The sequence below is a fragment of the Hoplias malabaricus genome, chromosome 9 (genome assembly GCF_029633855.1).
Source record: "Hoplias malabaricus isolate fHopMal1 chromosome 9, fHopMal1.hap1, whole genome shotgun sequence".
In the NCBI taxonomy this organism is placed as follows: Eukaryota; Metazoa; Chordata; class Actinopteri; order Characiformes; family Erythrinidae; genus Hoplias; species Hoplias malabaricus.
The window spans coordinates 6,430,598-6,449,794 of NC_089808.1; the positions used below are offsets into that span (position 1 = coordinate 6,430,598).

Sequence of the window (19,197 nt, forward strand, 5' to 3'; positions counted from 1 at the left end):
ATACGCAGCCAATCTTTCTCTCTCATTGTTGTTCCCAAATAGTATAATCTCTGTTTTATCTTTATTCAGCTGCAGAAAGTTATGTCCCATCCAGTTAATGATGTGTTCAAGGCACTTGCTTAATGAGTCAACTGGACCAGAGTCCTTTGGGGACAGGGCTGTGTAAATCTGAGTATCATCTGCACAGCTATGATAGGACAGCCCACAGTCCTGCAGAATCTGGTCAAGAGGAAGCATATATAAATTAAATAAAAGTGGACCAAGTATAAAACCCTGGGGGACACCACAGGTCAATGGCATTCATTCATTCATTGGCGCTAGTCCTTCACAGGGCAAAACACACACTCACACCTACAGACACCAATCCAAATACCAACATGTGTTTTTGGACGGTGGGAGGAAACCGGAGCACCCAGAGGAAACCCACGGGGGCACAGGGAGAACACGCCTAACAGAGAGTCACCCAGAGCGGGAATTAAACCCACAACCTCCAGGTCCCTGGAGCTGAGTGACTGCAACACTACCTGCTGCGCCACCATGCTGCCCTGGTATGTTCTCTGAAATATTATTTTCTATTTCTACAAAGTAGTTCCTGCCTTCCAGGGAAAAAACAAACCATTTCAGGACTGTTCTTGAGAGTCCAACCCATTTTGTGAGTCTGTCTATAAGAATCTTATGGTCAGTGGTATCCATGGCAGCACTTTTCAGCCTCTCTATTTAAGCGAATGTCTTGGCTGAAGATCCACCCACTGTATACAACATGTCCCCAAAAAGTGGTATATCATTAAATAACAACTTAATGCTCTTTGAGTAATAACAAACCTGATCAAAATATTTGAATTTGATCTACAGAAAACACAGAAAATTAGTCAGTTCAAATGCATATTTGCCATTTTCTCCAGGGGATGATACTCATGTATCATCTACAGGGGTTGGACAATGAAATGTTCAACTTTACTTTCATGTTCATCAAACTATTCTTTCACCAGTCTTGCTGTGTGTATTGGTGCATTGTCGTCCTGATACATGGCAGCGCCTTCAGGATACAATGTTTTAACCATTGGATGCACATAGTCTTACTGGTGCAATGTGCAATTAATGAAGATTGGCCACCAGGCTGGACCAATTTAGCCATGAAATCTCCCACACTACAATGACAGGTGTTTCAGTTTCATTGTCTAAACCCTGTAGAATCCCGAGTTTACCAGTGGTAAATACAACTTTGTTCACCTTTCGGGTGCAATTCACAAGTCAGAAAAATGGTATTTCCCAGTTTCCAACATCACTTAAATGCAGCATAACACCAGGCTTGTAAATGCACGAAAATGCCTGCTGCATGTTCACTTTGTCTTTTTCTTGCGTAGGAAGATGTTTTAGTGAAATGATGAACAATTTTAATAATAATGAGAATAAGAAGTTTAATTTATATAGCATCTTTCACAAATCCAAGGATGCTTTACAGAGTGTTAAAAAATTAAAAATGTAACAAGGATAAAGAGAAGAGAAGAGGAAAGTTTTCAGCTAAAACTTAAAGGAACACAGTGATGAGCAGAGATGAGAAATTGAGGCAAAGTGTTCCAAAGACTGGGGGCAGCAGCACTAAAGGACCTGCAACCTATGGATTAGTGTCTGGTATATGGGACTAGAAGGCCAGTGTTGGTAGATCTATCTATTGGCTTCTTCTTAGCATTGACTTTCTCCAGCAGTTAAACATAATGCACAGCACATTTTATCTCACTGTGTGTTATTAATTTATTTGTGGCAGGTTGCTACACTATCTACTTCATCTCTGATTTTCTACAAGTTTAGGAACACGTGGTCATTAAATTACAATACAAAATACATGCTATCAAATACACCAAATACACCAAATCATTAACATTCATTCATTTGTAAGCACTTATCCAGTTCAGGGTGGCGGTGTGTCTGGAGCCTAACACCCGCAATCATTGGGTGCAAGGCGGGAACACACACTGGAGTGGTCACCAGTCCATCACAAGGGGACACACACTCACGCCTATGAACACTTGAGTCGCCAGTCCACCAACCAGTGTGTGTTTTTGGACCATGGGAGGTAACCAGAGCATCTGGAAGAAACCCATGTGGAACTCCTCACAGACAGTCACCCAGAGCAGGACTTGAACCCACAACCTCTAGATCCCTGGAGCTGTGTGACTGCGACACTAACTGCTGTCAAAACAAAGATTGACTCAAAAGCATCAGACTAAAAACACTTGCAGTTTTGTATGTGAACACCATTCATCCTCCCTCTTAGCTACTGTTTCTGTCTAGTTTATCATATCACCATTTAGCATTCATCTATTTCCCTCTTTTATTTCCTTCCTCTCATGTTTCTGGACCTCTCAGCTCTCACTGTTGTGGCTTCACTTGCTGCTCACACTCTTGATCTAGTAAAACAGTAAACATAAATAATAATTTAATAAGTAAGCAATATTTGATAGACAACAATTTGACATATAGCTTCAAAAACTATGTACGCACTTTGTTTAGACTACTCATCCCCATTCCTTTGTTGTATGTTCTCTCTGTCTAAGCCTTTTTCCTCTCTCATAAGTTCTCTCCATTATCTTACCTCCATTTGTTTTTCTTCTCTCTCGTGTCCTGTATTTCCAATCCTTGACTTCTTGCTCCTTTACTCCTACAGTAATATATCTTAATTTTCTTCTCTCAACTACTTTTTAAACTCGCTTTGCTACTTTTATGTATTCTTTGGTCTTCAGTCTTTTTCTGTACTTTATTCATTTTCTTTATTGTTCTCATTTCAAAACTTTTATCCTCAGTCTACCCCTGTTCCTCTTCTCAATTCTTTGGACCCAGTTGAACAAAGAGATTAAATTAATACATTCTCCATAATTATGGAATATCATTTTCCTTTTTAATGCCACCTTTTTGCCAAAACCTTCAGATATTTATTAGAACACAAATGAAAATCTACATTGTTTATGTGTGGGTGTTGGATATAGGATTGATGTCATTTTCACTTGAAAACAGTCTCACAACTGTAAAGGAGCCACACTCTGATCTACTCTACGCTCGCTACATTACTTCCACTTGCCATGTACATCATGTAATTTCTTTAACTAATAACAAATCAGACTGAATATTTGTGTTACTAAATCATTTGGATTTACCCGCTGCAAGAATAAAACCTTCAAATACAACAGTTATTAAAAAAAATAATAATAATCAAATCGATCCAATCAATTAGCCCAATTTACCTTTACAGGTTTAACACACTCAGGTTCAGGGTCATAAAAAATGAACTTAGGAAACCCAGGCCTTTGACTGGACAGAACTTTTAACTCAAGTGGTGCACCTGTGGCATTACTCAAAGAATACTTTGTGGTACCTTTATGAAATGTATGAGTTCATTACCTCAGGGGACATGATTATCTATCCATTCAACAGTGTAGGCCCTTGTATAAGGCCGCACTTTATGTTGCACTTTGTTGGCCCGTTCTCAACCTAGCAATGACACTGTTTGCAACACTGATGTGTCTGAAACACTCATAATAACACCATTTACAAACCATGCGAGTGTCACCTCTGAGCTAAGAATGATCCACCACTCAGATATCTGGGCAATAGCAGTCCTGTGGTCAGAAACTGAACAATGATCAATGTGACAAAGGGTACGGTGGCTAAGGAAGCCCAAACTCACTGCAAATTAAAACAAGCTGCAAAAGCACAAAACACATCCATCAAGATTACACTCTACATTCTTATTGTTTCTGCTTAAAAGAAGTGTTAGACTTGATTTTTCCTTCATATCAAACACCAAACACAAGTTTATTAAATGCAATATAAGCATTGATTCAGGTGCTGTTCTGTGTTTGATGTGAAGAGAACAGAATAGGAACATGAGTGTAATCTGCTGTAAACTTTGCACACAAATGGAGTCAGATTCTGGCAAGACTTTGTTGTTCTGTGTATACACATCATGTCTCTGGGGTGCAGCATCTTACAGGGTTCTCCAGAAAACTTCCATTGTGTTGTGACTGGATTTGCTGCGTTTCTGAACTTGCATCGCTTTTGTGAAATGAAGCCCAGGTTTTGTTGTTTTAATGGATGTGTTTTGTCCTTATTGCATTTTTCCTTCAGTCTATAATTGTAATCGATATCTACATATCTATGAACGTTGGTTAAAATAACCATTAAATGTTGGTACAAGAAACCATTATGCTTCTTTTCTTAACTTCTACATTTTATATGATACACAAATTATACTACTAACAAATTAAATACAGTTGCCTGTAATATATTTATTTGTATAAGACCTTTCATACATGAATGCAGCTCAAAATGTTTTATTTTGTTTAACTCTTTGGCACATTTACCTGCTATAAACATATTTGGAGGTTTACAATTACATACATCAACACAGTAAATTAACTCCCTATTATGGAGTGATATTTTGCTAAAAAATATAATATAAGAATATAATACACAAGCAAAACATTAACTTAATACATTTATGAGAATTAAATTATTTTGTTGGCGTTCTCCGCGTGTCCGTGTGAGTTTCCTCCGGGTGCTCCGATTTCCTCCCACAGTCCAAAAACACGTTGGTAGGTGGAATTGTGACTCAAAAGTATCCGTAGGTGTGTGTTTGTGTGTATGTGTTGCCCTGTGAAGGACTGGCGCCCCCTCCAGGGTGTATTCCTGCCTTGCGCCCAATGATTCCAAGTAGGCTCTGGACCCACAACGACCCTGAACTGGATAAGGGTTACAGATAATGAATGAATGAAATTATTTTGTTTTCATGCTTTATTGTTAAACATTTATTTTTTGTTTACAGGATCCAATTTATAAGGACGAGCGAAAAAGTACTCTGTGAAAGCATCGGCTAAGATGTGTGAGGCCTATAAGGCATACTTTGGTTTGCCTGTTGGGGTTCACGGCTTCCTAGGCAATTAAGGATGAAAACTATGCACAGTTGGTTCATTCATTCATTCATTCATTCATTCATTTTCAGTAAAGCCCTTATCCAGTTCAGGGTCCGGAGCCTACCCAGAATCACCGGAAACCGGAGCACCTGAAGGAAACCCACATGGACATGAGGAGAACACACCAAACACCTCACAGACAATCACCAAGAGCATGATAGGAACCCAGAACTTTTAACTCTTATATAATATATATCTATAACTCTAACTCTATAATACTTTGTGGCACCTTTACGAAATGTATGAATTCATTACCTCAGGAGACATGTTTATCTATCTATTCAACAGTGTAGGCACTTGTATAAGGCTGCATTTTATTTTGCATTTGTTTGTTGGCCTGTTCTCAACCTAGCAATGACACTGTTTGCAACACTGATGTGTCTGAAACACTCATAATAGCACCATTTACAATACCATGCGAGTGTCACCTCTGAGCTGAAAATGATCCACCACCCAGATATCTGGGCAATAGCAGTCCTGTGGTCAGAAACTGTACATTGATCAGTGTGATAAAGGGTACGGTGGCTAAGGAAGCCCAAACTCACTGCAAATTAAAACAAGCTGCAAAAGCACAAAACACATCCATCAAGATTACACTCTACATTCTTATTGTTTCTGCTTAAAAGAAGTGTTTGATATGAAGGAAAAATCAAGTCTAACACCAAATACAAGTTTACTTTTAAGTTCACTTTCCCCAGGACATGAACTTTGAACACTGTTACAAAGGACAATATAGCGACATGATGTGAGACTATACTTGGGGACTGATTCATGAAAGTGATTTTCAGTGCAGTCGTAAATTTCGGAAAACCACACACTTCTGAACGGTTTTTGGTTATCTTTGTAAATTTACAATACATACTCTTCTTTATTGATGGAAAGTGACTGCTTTTTTAAAATGCTGTCATGTTTTCTTTGCCTCTGGGACAGCAAGGATACAAGTGTACACTATTGAAGAAAGAACTGGCCTTCTCTGAGAAAGTGATATATAGTACAGTTGCAAATCAAGAAAATCTACTCATTTTTGAGGTATTATATGCATCATTGATCATGTTTCATAACAATTTGTAGCGAATTGTTGATTGTTTCTAAGATAAAACACAAGCACAAGTCAGTTTCATGTTGTATCTCAATAAATACAAAATTAGTGTAGGTCATTGTCACAAAATCATGAGTTCATGAGGAATGTTGGTGTTTTTTCATTTTATAATGTGAGCAGTTAAAGTATAACAGTTATAACACAGAAACAAAAAGTGTGTTACATTGGTTTATCAGCATATTTTTTTGCAAAGACAATGTAGACCAAGAGAACATACATAGGAACACCTACCTTGTTTCTCACTGCCCATTTTATCAGCTCCACAGACCAAACTGAAGCACTTTGTAGATCTGCAATTACAGACTGTCATCCACCTGTTTCTCTGCTTTATTATCATTTTACTCTGTGCTTCAGTGGTCAGGACCCCCACAGAAGAGGTTTGATTTGGGTGGTGGATCATTCTACTAAATAAAATGTAAACTTACACACTGTGTTTTGTCTTAAAATGAATGTATATTTCATAAGAATAACGTGCAATAAACATTGAACTGAGATCTGATGTTTATATGGACTACTTATTAGATATGACAATTTTATGAAGCATGGAAATTGACCAATTATTAAAAACCATTTTAAAAAGGTGAGATATACTATACAGTAATAGCACATCATATTTCATAAGTACATAGTATGGTAAACAATAAAATTATAAAAAATGGTTATATGGACTACTTATTAGACAAGACAATTTTATAAAGCAGCAAAATTGACAATGGGCAAATATGTTTTTTTTATTGTCATTTACTTAAGACTTATACATTAATATCACTTTGTACTTCATAGGTACATAGTATGGTAAACACTGAACTGATATCTGATGGTTATATGGAATACGTATTAGAAATTATTATTTTAAAAAGCAGCAAACATGACTCATCATTATAAACTGTTTACAAACTTTGGGATTTTGGAAGCCATTTACTCCAAAACTATACAGCAATATCACTTCATATTTCAAAGTATTTCAAATACAATTGATATCGGTTAGTTGTATGGACTACTTATTAGAAATTCCTTTTTATAAAGCAGCAAACCTGACCAATTGTTAAACACAATGGACAGTTATAAGGATTTTGGATGCCATTTACTCAAAACCAATACAGTAATATCACTTAATGTTATAAGCACATAGTATGGTAAACATTTAATTGATATCTGTTGGATTTATGAATTATAATGGTGGTGCAGCAGGTAGTGTCGCAGTCACACAGCTCCAGGGGCCTGGAGGTTGTGGGTTCGATTCCTGCTCCGGGTGACTGTCTGTGAGGAGTTGGTGTGTTCTCCCCGTGTCCGCTTGGGTTTCCTCCGGGTGCTCCGGTTTCCTCCCACAGTCCAAAAACACATGTTGCAGGTGGATTGGTGACTCAAAAGTGTGAGTGTGTGAGTGAATATGTGTGTGTCTGTGTTGCCCTGTGAAGGACTGGCGCCCCCTCCAGGATGTATTCCTGCCTTGCACCCAATGATTCCAGGTAGGCTCTGGACCCACCGCAACCCTGAATTGGATAAGTGGTTACAGATAATGAATGAATGATGAAAAGCTTCATTAATAATATATTCTTATTTTACTCATCAATTTATAGTATATTTCTCAAAGATGTAGACTTTCCAAACATCCACAAAGTTTCATGATTTTTACTGGCTTTAAATGTTTTTGAAAAGATTGTTTCTTGTAAAGCCTCTCTATCCAGACTCGGACTTGTGGATGGGGTCAGTGCAGTTCTGCTCACTCTTCATGGACCTTTGGGAAAAAGGATCATCACTGAGTGCTTGTTTGGCTAATAACATTTAAATTACGGCTTACATCACAGAAAATATCAATAAGAGCTGAACCTAATTTAATTCACACATACAGTGATCTACTGATGATCAAATCAACATAAATGTCACTTCATTAAACTGTCTAAATATTCTAATATACCTCTTCTAATGAGTGAACCTTGCTGAATCTTGGTGTACACAGAGAACTATCTCCATTAAAGAGCATTATTAATATAATGGGATTATGTGGAGCAGCTGCATATGAGCCTAATGTCAGCATGACCAGTGCCAATGCGCTGGAGCAGCATAAAACCCTCCAGTTTTGGGCCATGGAGCAGTGGAACTGAATTTTCTTGAGTGAAGGAATGATGAGTGTGGTGTTGTGTTTCTGATTCAGAACTAATCTTTCATCAGTATCTGACCTCACTGCTGTTCATGTGGCGTAAAGAGGTCAAATATTTACAGCTATCTTACATTATTCTGTGTGAAGACTTCCCAGAAAAGCAGAGGATGTTGCTCTAGCAAAGGAAAGATTTCTCACTGATTCATTTGACTTCAGAAGAAACATTGGATAGGTTGGTGTCTACAAACTTTTGTCCACACAGTGTTGACCAGAACTTCTACCTGCAGACTGTCTTTGTGTTTTCAGTTCATTACTAAAGTTGAATCACCACGTCCAGAACCGTTACCGGAGAAAAACAATAGAAAACTGTAACTGTTATTGTTTTCTAATGAAGACAGACTGAGCACAGGCCGCTGTGGAGAAATTTACACCTCAGTTGAGAGCTGGACATTTCCCCTGTACTGAAGACAAAAGTACTCACACAGGGCACAAACACAGACATTGTGGCTGTCATGTGATGTGCCAGAATGTGACAGTGGCCCACCACACTTTGTCTTTGTGTCTGATTTGTGTATTGTGGACTATACATGACAAAATGTTCACATTCAAATAGTGAAGAATTTGAATGAGCACAGTCCCAAATTATCTTTAAAGGCTTGACACATGAAGATGAGGGCCAAACTGCTTTTTCACTAATTTATGTTTTGTCTCAATTCTCTGTGGAATTATTACCACTAAATCACACTGTGGCTTCTGAGGATGATCCATTATGAATCTTAAATACTGACATAAGATCTGTGAACTGTTTAACTGTAATCAACACTAGATGGAGTAGTAGAACATCCTATTGCACAATGCATGTCTAAAACAACTGCTACTGCACTCAAGCAGAGCATAATATTTCTAACATAGAACCATTTAGGCTATGTTCACACAGCAGGTAATAGTGGCCCAAATCTGATTTCGTGACCAAATCAGATTTTTTTGTTCTGCTGTTCACACTGTCTGTATAATGTGTCCTATATCTGGCATCAGTCTGAACAGATCACGCTCCTGAACTGATTTGCATGTGCAAAGGAAGATGTTTCAGGTGCTGACCAGAAGGAAATGTCCATCTGTTTCATACAAAGCACTTTCGTTCTTGAAATGAAGGAATGGGACGGACAGTGCAGCGCTGTATCAGAAAACCTCACTTTTCTTTATTTCATATGAGCTTTATGTTAAAAACAGAGTATTAATTTCCTGAGTCTCTCACAAACACAAAGTCTCCAAAGAAAAGCAGATGAGTGCTGGTAATGAGTTTAATATCTACACGGTCCACATTTATACAGCTTCATACCAAAAATAACAATATAAAACTGACATAGAACTACTGAAAAAAACTTCTGTATCCTGTATATTTTATAAAGAACACTTTATACAGTTTTATTTTCTCATAAATGAGAGACAGAAACCTGGATTATGGAGTTTCACATGTTTTTTGTTTGCCGATATTTTTTACAATACGAAAATGCTTTTACTTGGCCATTTCCACGTCCTAAACACCTCAAATTTAAATGAAAAATGCTTTGGACCGTCGTCCGGATATCATTCTCAGTGGCCAGAGTGACTAAATATCACATGAAATCCGATCTGGCAGTTCAGACAGAGTCACATTGGCACAGATCGGATATGAATCAGATCTGAATACCACATATGAAAGTGGCCTAAATCTGAATATAAAAAGTCAGATTCATTGCAATTTGTGCTGTTCACACAGCCACACAAAAGAAACATCTATGTCACATATGATGAAACAATTCATATTTGGGCCACTTTTAGCTGCTGTGTGAACATAGCCTTAGAGTTCAGTCAAATTCTCATAGTTTTAAATAGTCTGTAAATAAAAGGGAGCATGGAGTCCTCTGAGATTTACCCCCAGTGTGGTCTTCTCCTGATCAACTTCTTTCTACACCTTACACTGTGCCACAGAGAATCCAATAAAAGACACAGTTTTCCAGTTACTCATTAGGTTCACTGTAAAACTAACGCTGTGCTGTAAAAGGGCTTAAGCCAAATGAAGAGATATATATGAATATTTCAGTGTTTTAATGTTTAAAATAAAACCCACCGTTGTCTGTGTTCTGCTTCAGTTCTGAGTACACAGTGTCAGCATTCACACTAGTCTCATCTAAAATAAACACAGAATTAGCTTCCTGAGATATCTACAGTTCATTACAAAACAGTGAAAAAGAGGATCTGAATATAAACACTGACTGATGTGGCTCAAGGTCACATTTTTCTCATTTTGCTGTACCTTGTTTGTACTTTGGTTTCTTCCTCGGTTTCAGTTCAATCTGTGCATAAGTCACATCCATGGATCCAGAGACAGGATCTGCAGAATAAAGAACACAACAAAGCAAACACAGCCTTAACAACTGCACTGATTTTTACTAAGTTTCACTAACAAACATCCCATAATACACACCTCATTCCCACATTTAACCTGTGTTTCATTAGAGAAGATCCTTCAACTCTAAAGTGTACAACCACTGCCTTTAGCTCTGGATTTAACATTTTAGATCTGTACCTCTCTTCAGCCTGTGATATCTGCTCTGTTACAGAGTGATGGTGAACACAGGATCCAGTGACTGGATAAAGACACAGTACCTGAGTCATGGCCCAGCTGAAAGTTGGAGTAAATGGCTTCAGTCTGTGAGGCCTGTGCTGGAAAATCTTTGCCTGATATGAGGGAAGAAAGAGAAAGATGTATTTTGCTGATTTGGTTTATTTAATCCTACATGAAATATTCAAATCTACATATTAGAAAAATCCAATCAAGATGTACATTTGTGCTTGAACGTCTTGTTGTTTATGACTTGTGAGAAAGTGACATCAGTGGTCTCTTCAGCCGCATATGATTCAGAACAGTGTTAGTCTCAATGATTCTAGCTTTACAGAATCATTTAGCCTTTGACTGAGCTTTGTAAGTGATCAAATATATTATAAAAAATATATATATAAATATACCTTTGTTACTTTGATCTGCGCGTTCAACTGAGTCATAAACATGTGCATTTCCTAAAAAAATATAAGGCAAAATATGAACATATAAAAGGGATGAAATCTGGGCAGGAAATTTTGAAAATGGAATATTGTGATGAACAACTGTTAAACAGACTTATTAGAAAAGATGCAGAGGGCTTCCCTATTTTCATTATTTTCATAATTATAAATAAAGTTACATTTCCATCACATATGGCTGCAAAATACAAATGGACCCTCCTCTATTTGTAATATACTCGGATTTAATATTTTCCTCAAAGCATATAGCAACAATCAATGTTCATTCCAGAAGGAGGACTTTCAGCTGATTTATAAATGAGGAGGGAACTCAGAGCTGTTATCAATCATAGTTTACATGTTTTTAAACATCTGATACTCCTACCTGTAAACTCATCAACATACAGCTGTTTTAATGATATTAAATAAAAGGTAGATGCATGAGTTTTCAGACCTTTGTTACTTTTGTAGCGCCACAGCAGGATCAGAAAAATGATGAATAACAGACAGAAACTCCCTCCCACAGTCGCTACAACCAGGTCAGGAGCAGATTCAGCAGCTGGTCGCACTGAAACATACAACTGTTCATTTCACTGAAACACTTTTCATACCTTTTTACTGGATATTTAACAACAAACACTAATAACATCATCACATTCTCACCTCTGACTGAGACCCAGCTCTTTGGTGACACTCCTTTGTGTGAGTGTTTACAGTGGTAGAGACCTTCATCTGACTGTGAGACATTGTGGATGGTCATCTCTGCTGTAGTCTGGGGCTGGAGGAGTGATCCATCTTTATAGAAATCAGCTGTGAGGACTGAGGGCTTTGGGTCACGATATAAACAGCGTAGAGTCAGAGACTCTCCCTCAGTCACAGGATGAACAGGACTCTCCAGAATTACAAGACCATCTGGGACAGAGGAAATATGAATGAAGAATATAACGATGATGAATGATATTTACATTTATTCAGAACTTTTCAAGGCATTCATAAAGCTGAACATATTTTGTGACATTACGGTGTTGCCTCAATGACCACCAATCTGCAGTAACTCAGTGTATGCTCACCACTCATCAGCTCTTAGAGAGATTCATTCATTCATTCATTATCTGTACACAGGGACATGGGGAGAACACACCAACTCCTCACAGACAGTCACTAAATGCAATAAATGTGATTCAGTTGTTGACAGAACTATGCAGCACCACTGATGTAGACTCACAGTGCACCGTGATGTTGAGAGGTTCACTGCCTGCTCCAGATTCAGACTCACACCAGTACACTCCAGTGTGGGATGTGGAGAGGGAGCTGATGTTGCAGGTAGATCTTGTAACTGATGAACAATCTGACACCTTCTCACTGTGTGTGTATCGTCTCACTCTCCATCCAGTAGAGTCCCTCTGTCCCTCACAGCGCAGTGAGAGAGAGTCAGTACTAAAGTGTTGAGTTCTGTTGGGACTGACCATCAGAGAGACTCGAGGAGACACTCCTTCAACACAGAAATGACCGTTCAGATTTGTTATGATTATTATTATTATCTTGTTAAAGCCAAATTGAAAAGTGTTGTATAGCAGCTGTGACTGGACTAAAGGGCAGAAAGTCAAACAATCTTCTTTAGAACAGTTCAGTTATTCAAAATATTTACCATACAACAATGTTTATGCAGAAAATAACACAACAATTAAAACGTGTCATGTCCAGCACTAATTAGAGACAGTAAACAGTGTCACTCACCAGTAACTTTTACCCAGAGTGCATCACTGTAGTGGGTGAAGTAGAGTGGGTTTCCTCTCCCAGCTCTGCACCAGTACTGTCCTCCATCAGAGTCACTGACTGAGCTGATGGTGTAGGAGTGTGTTTCAGTGCTGATCTCATTCTCAGGGTTGTGTGTGTGTTTGGACCAGTAAAACGTCCATCCAGCAGACTGACCCAGCTCACAGAACAGAACCACTGGCTGTCCTCTCACTGCAGGTCCTTTACAGCTTGATGTGAGTTCAGGTTTAGGTTTTTCTGTTGTAGGAACGAAAGAGATCATTAAGACTTCACACACTGTTCTTTTACCTGAACATTAAACAGCTGTCATAATGTTAACACATCTGGCACAGAGGTTATTAAACAGTGGTGGTTAAACAGAGGTTTCCGTTATTTAGGACTGTACAAATGTTAAAGGCCACCCAATTGTTTATTTAATTTCAGATCAAAACATCCATTAAAGTCATTCTCTAATTTTTTTTACTGGGTTATATTTATTGTTTGTCTTAGTCATGTTGTTTATTATTGTATGTTAGTTATAACTTAGTGTTACTGTAAATACATACTGTATAAATAGGATTGTATTTTAAAGCCATTTTGGAAGATTTGCCTTGTCTTGATGAAACTTAATAAGAGCTTTACAAAGGATTTCCTACATCCCTCTGTAATTATGTCTTAGATTGTATAATAACTTATTTTACCAAACATGAAATAACAGTGATCTCACAGTTTACAGTGTAATACTCAGATACTCAGTATTACAGTGTAATACTTCTATTTTTGCACTTCTACTCATTTTTCAGGAAATATTTTACTTCAGTCATAATTTCACTCAGCTAGCAGCACTTGTATTTGTGTGTGGAGTTATCTCGTGTGTGGAGGTATCTCTGTTTTGACCTAATTAAAATTCATTTTTATTGTAAAATTACAGCTTAAATTAGCTACAGATACAGAAAATATGGCAATTGTGTTCATTTTTTTAAAGATTGTTTACCTACTGTGCACATTTTTTATCTAACCTTTTATTGCATTTTTATGTAAAATGTTATAAAATAAGAAATGTATGTAAAATAATTAATTACTCCCACCCCCACCCCAGAGTCAATATAGCAGTGCGTAAAGCTTTAGGAAGAGACAAAGAACAGAGTATGTTCCTGAGAGTTAAATGTAGTGATATGATGATGGAGTTAATGAATAATAATAGATTAACACCCACCTGATACAGTCAGTGTAACAGCATTACTGATCTTTGATTTCTGAGAGTCACTCCTCCTCTGTCCTCTGCAGGTGTATTTACCACTGAAAGGCACTTTTACACTGAATGAAAATTCCCTGCTTTTACTTAAATTATAAACTGGGTGACCACTGTAAAACCAGCTGTAACTCCACTCAGTGTCCGTGTGTTTTTGTACGTCACATCTGAGAGTTACTGTCTCTTCAATAAACATCTGTCCACCAGGATCCAGAGTCAGTGAAGCTTTTGGTCTCTCTGTACAATGACATCACACAAATGTTACTTTAAACCACTCAAACTCACCTTTAATCTCAGATCTATTCATTAAAATGTTATTGGAAGAATTACTACATGTAACAAGATCAGACATGTACCGATCACTGTGAGAGTCACTTCATTACTCCAAGCAGAAGGTAGGCGATAGTATTTCTCAACACAGTAACACCGGTATTTCTGACTGTGGTGTGTTTTAATGGCAGAAATTATGTAATAGTTTTCATTAGATTCGTAGGGTTGAGTGTGACCACTGTACCAATGGTAGATCCAGTCAGTTACTCTCCCTCCTGAACAGACACATCTGAGTGTGACTGTCTCTCCACTGAATATTTCTGTCCAGTTTGGCTCCACACCCAGAACTGCATAATACTGCTCTGTAAAAACACACACATCAAACACACATCTGTCACTGAACTCAAACTCTTCATCCCACTCTGTGAACACAATTATCAGCTCAGAATTCAACAAATGTAAATGTGAATCACCTTGAGCGTGCTCTGTTTGGATAAGGGAACCAAACACTAAAACAGGGAAGAGAAACAGAGAACATGGCGTTAAAACTGAGATCATCCCTTTCTTCAGAATCACATTTCATCCAAATTATATTCACTTCATGAGACTAAATGAGTGAAACAATTATAACAAAACCACTAATAACTCCTTTACATTCACAGACTGTTTAGAAATGTATATAGTGTGATGAGCTTTATCTGCGGGTCTGAACCTGAAGCATCTCATTGTGGTGTTCTGCTGCACCAGCCCAAAGCATTTTTAAATGAAACAACACTTCATCTACAACGCTACGCATCAGCTTCATCAGCAGCAATAAAAACAGCAAGACAAGCACATACACTGGTCATCCACAATGTTAGAACAACAGGCTGTGAACACTGATCACCTTATTGGCACCTGTTTAATGAAGTAATGACAAGAAAATTTACTCACAGAGAGTTACAGAGAGAGCACTGAGGTCCATAATGTCCCAGTAACAACTGACTGACTCAACATTGCTCTGTGTTCAACTGTCATCACTTCCTGAGAGAGAGAGAGAGAGAGAGAGAGAGAGAGATCTTTAAAGTATAAAGATCTTTAAACTCCTATATTGTGAACACAGAGTGTGTCCTTCAAATTACAGTTCTTACAAATACTAAATAGGTCAAATAACATAAATACTTTTATATTAATGTTGTGAGCTGGGTCTCTGAACCTAAACCAGTGAGTGTTTGTGTGAATGGAAATTTCTCAACATGGGTGTGAGTAGCGCACCCAAATCTAAAGAAACAAGCATTTCTTTATTAAGGAGCCTGTCTTTATTAATGCCTTTCTGTTCTGCCTATAAAGCTCACTCAGTAAAAAGCACCCACCCACTCACAATGGATTCATTAATAGCCCTTAAACATATGAAAAGAACATTAGATAGGATATATGCTTTTATTTGCAAATCTTTATTTTAAACATGTCTCACAGAGATTAATGTGTTTTGGCTGCGAGTCAGTCACAGGGTGGGTCTTCTTTCAGCCTTCATTAAGGCACCTATTCAAATATAAAGCTGCTCCGATCATCAGCTTCACTGGCCCCCTAGTCACCATCAGGAAGAGATAACTGTTTTTTTTTGTACCAGCTCTGGGCTTGAGGTCAGTAACTAGAGCACAACAGATAACATTCATTCTTTATCTGTAACCCTTATCCAGTTCAGGGTCGCGGTGGGTCCAGAGCCTACCTGGAATCACTAGGCGCAAGGCGGGAATACACCCTGGACCAACATGTGTTTTTGGACTGTGGGAGGAAACCGGAGCACCCGGAGGAAACACACCAAACTCCTCACAGTCAGTCACCCGGAGCAGGACTCAAACCAGGACTGCGACTCTACGTGCTGCACCACTGTAACAATGATGGCTAATTACAGTTATAAAAGCGGCTCGTATATAACTGTTAGCGAAACACAGGAGGATCTGAGAGTTAGTTAACGTTAATATGAGCTGTGTTCAGGTTGTGAGAAAGCACTCTATACATGCATCAAGTTAACGTTAGTCTCTTCCACTGGGTAGTGTGAATATATTTATATACCACCCTTATCAGTGTTTCTGTAGTGTAGTAGGTAAAGTTCCATATTATGCCATTTGGGACACAGCCTCACTCTCTAAAGTTACTGTTAATCAAATGCTGTTTCACATGATTATATATGCAGTATTTTACTGCCTCATCTTGTGGCATATGTTTTGTGTATATGGTGGGCTTTGACTCAGTAAATAGGTTCCCCACCAAAATCAAACTCACTCCTATGCCCTTGTACCTGCCTTTGCTCATATTTGCACAGATGGAAACGTGAGAAACTGAAGCACTGTTTAATTAATAAGCCAATTTTCTGTATTTTTGAAAATTTGAACATTGATGTTAATGTTGTATCTGGTGTTATAATGTTAAGCTACTGATTTAGATACAGAAGTTGACATTACTTCAGTAAATTAGAAAATTGTAAACATGCATGTGTATTATATTACCATTTTTTGGGGGTGCAATATAGTACAGGTGGGGTGCAGAAATCCCCCTACATCTGAGGTGGGGAAAGAGAAAATTTGAGAACCACAGCTAAAAGGTAACTTGCTCTGTTCGTGACTTAAGACTCTCAGATTCCGGCAGACTGAGGTTTGCAAACTTCCACATTAATGAGGCAGAAGCAACATCAGTGAAGCCATTGCAGCACTTAGTGTTGGGAAAGCAGTGGTGTATTGATCCTGACAATTTTATATAATACTAATATCCTGCAGAGTAAATATGACCTGTATTGTATTTTTCTACTTACTCTACATATTGTCACACTGAGCCCATAGTATACACTGTACTTCTTTCACAGAGCTGCAGCCCAGTCTTCACTTTGCACTTTAAGAAATCAGGAACAAAATACATACAAATATTCATGTGTATAGAATAAAATATCAATTCAACTCAAACAGCACAAGAAAAACAGCCCATACAGGTGTTAATAAGCAATTTAGACTAAGTGATCATATTCAAATATTCTTATGCAATGGAGATTTCTCAGCCAATTAAATTAGTTTGACATTTTCAATTAAAATACATCAGGCAAATCGTATGTTGAAATACAGCAAATCATTTTGTGGTCTGAGTCTTCTCTGGTCAGATGGAGGGTAAACCCATTTTGGACAAGCCCAGCCAACCACATTCGATAATGCACACCTTTTCTGTCTTTTGAATGTTTGTACTAACTGTGCAACTCTTTAAAACCATGTTCGTGAGTGGTGGCTTTACAAATATGCCTAGATTTATTGGATTCTCTTGTAAAGAGACATGCAGCTGCATTGGCATAACATAGGCAATAGACAAAATTATATAATTTTAAAAAAGTTTTCCTTTCATATTGTCCATTCCTTTCACTTTTTTACCAGGGCCAAAAAGTAGCTTAGCCTTGGCCTAGCCTACTACTCACCCCACGTACAATAATAGTATAATAATGAAATTAGAATGCTGTCCACTGACTTACTGTTATTGTTGTTGAGTGGTGGTTTTAAAAAGTGTTCTCACATTTAAGACCATTTAATTCAGGATGGAAGACATAAGTGCTAACCTAGGCTTATTTTCTCATCCAGTCCGTGTACACAATGTCTTACAAAAAGTCATTAGTGGTAAGGACATTATTAGATTTTTATACCACAGGTTCTACTGCATGTTTCTGTTCACAGAGTGCCACTGCCAGAACCGCATCTGCCACCACCACCACTGTCATCAGCCACGGGAGTTGATGAAGGCCCTACTGTGGCAAACATTCTGTGACCACATACTGTGGCCCAACTGTTGCTTGAATAACAAGTTTCTTTTATTTCTCACAGTTTCTCTGCACCTCCTTTGCATTTTCTTTCCATCTCAGAAGATCCTGTTACATTCATCCTACATTGCACTGCAAACCAGCGCACAGAGCCAAAGGGAGGAGGTGTTTCATGGACAATGCCTTTTTAATTAATCTTTTCTATGTCTTTGGGCAGTCTGTGCTCACTGAGATACACATTGAGAATGTAGTTGCTACACTGTTCTCTTGGAGGGAGGAAGTTACTCACACATACACTGCCCAACAGGAAGCCAGCCCACAAATACTGAGCTAAACTGAGCTAAACTTAATTAAGTTAAATATACATGCAAAAGGGGGATTTTCTGTCACATACTTGAAACTCAAAGACAAAACCAGTAAACTTGACTAGATCTCAGAGGCAGGCATATGGTGGGTTTGCTAGTGAAATTTCTACTGCACCATTCAACAGGATGAGGTCATTTGTGATTCTATACTAGGAAACAGAAAACCATGAAACACTGAAAGTTCACCAGTCAGTGCAAGTATATTTTTATGAATGACCAGAGTTACTTAACAAATGATGCAAATTTCTTTCAAACCACATTAGTGGCCTCTTTGATGTTTTGTTTGTTGCCTAAAGCATTTCTCAACGGTCTCCTTCTTGACTGATATCCTGGCACAAGTGTTAGAAATAGTAGCATTATGGATGTGCTATATGTCTAATTATGATCACCCATAAGTGTTAATTAAATGTTAATTGGTCAAATGTCAGGCAAGGAACATGCCAAATATACTACAAAAATTAACATAGAACTATCGGCTAGATGAATCTTTTTATTTTTCAAGAACAGACAGGGTGTAAAGAACAGGGGAATCAGTAAAAAAAAAAAAAAACAGCCACTAGACCATAATCTGGAT

The 19,197-nt window shown here is 37.9% G+C and overlaps 1 protein-coding gene across 1 annotated transcript in view; it reads right to left on the reverse strand.

Moving 5' to 3' along the window:
* Positions 1 to 15,450, reverse strand: part of LOC136707268 (basement membrane-specific heparan sulfate proteoglycan core protein-like) — a 160,456-nt gene extending 145,006 nt beyond the window's left edge. The window contains exons 1-5 of the mRNA XM_066681247.1: positions 15,420 to 15,450; positions 14,960 to 14,995; positions 14,573 to 14,848; positions 14,181 to 14,453; positions 12,947 to 13,222 (exon numbers count right to left, since the gene is read on the reverse strand). Coding sequence (XP_066537344.1) covers positions 12,947 to 13,222; positions 14,181 to 14,453; positions 14,573 to 14,848; positions 14,960 to 14,995; positions 15,420 to 15,450 — 892 coding nt within the window. The remainder of the gene's footprint in view (positions 1 to 12,946; positions 13,223 to 14,180; positions 14,454 to 14,572; positions 14,849 to 14,959; positions 14,996 to 15,419) is intronic.
* Between the last annotated feature and the right edge of the window lie 3,747 nt (positions 15,451 to 19,197).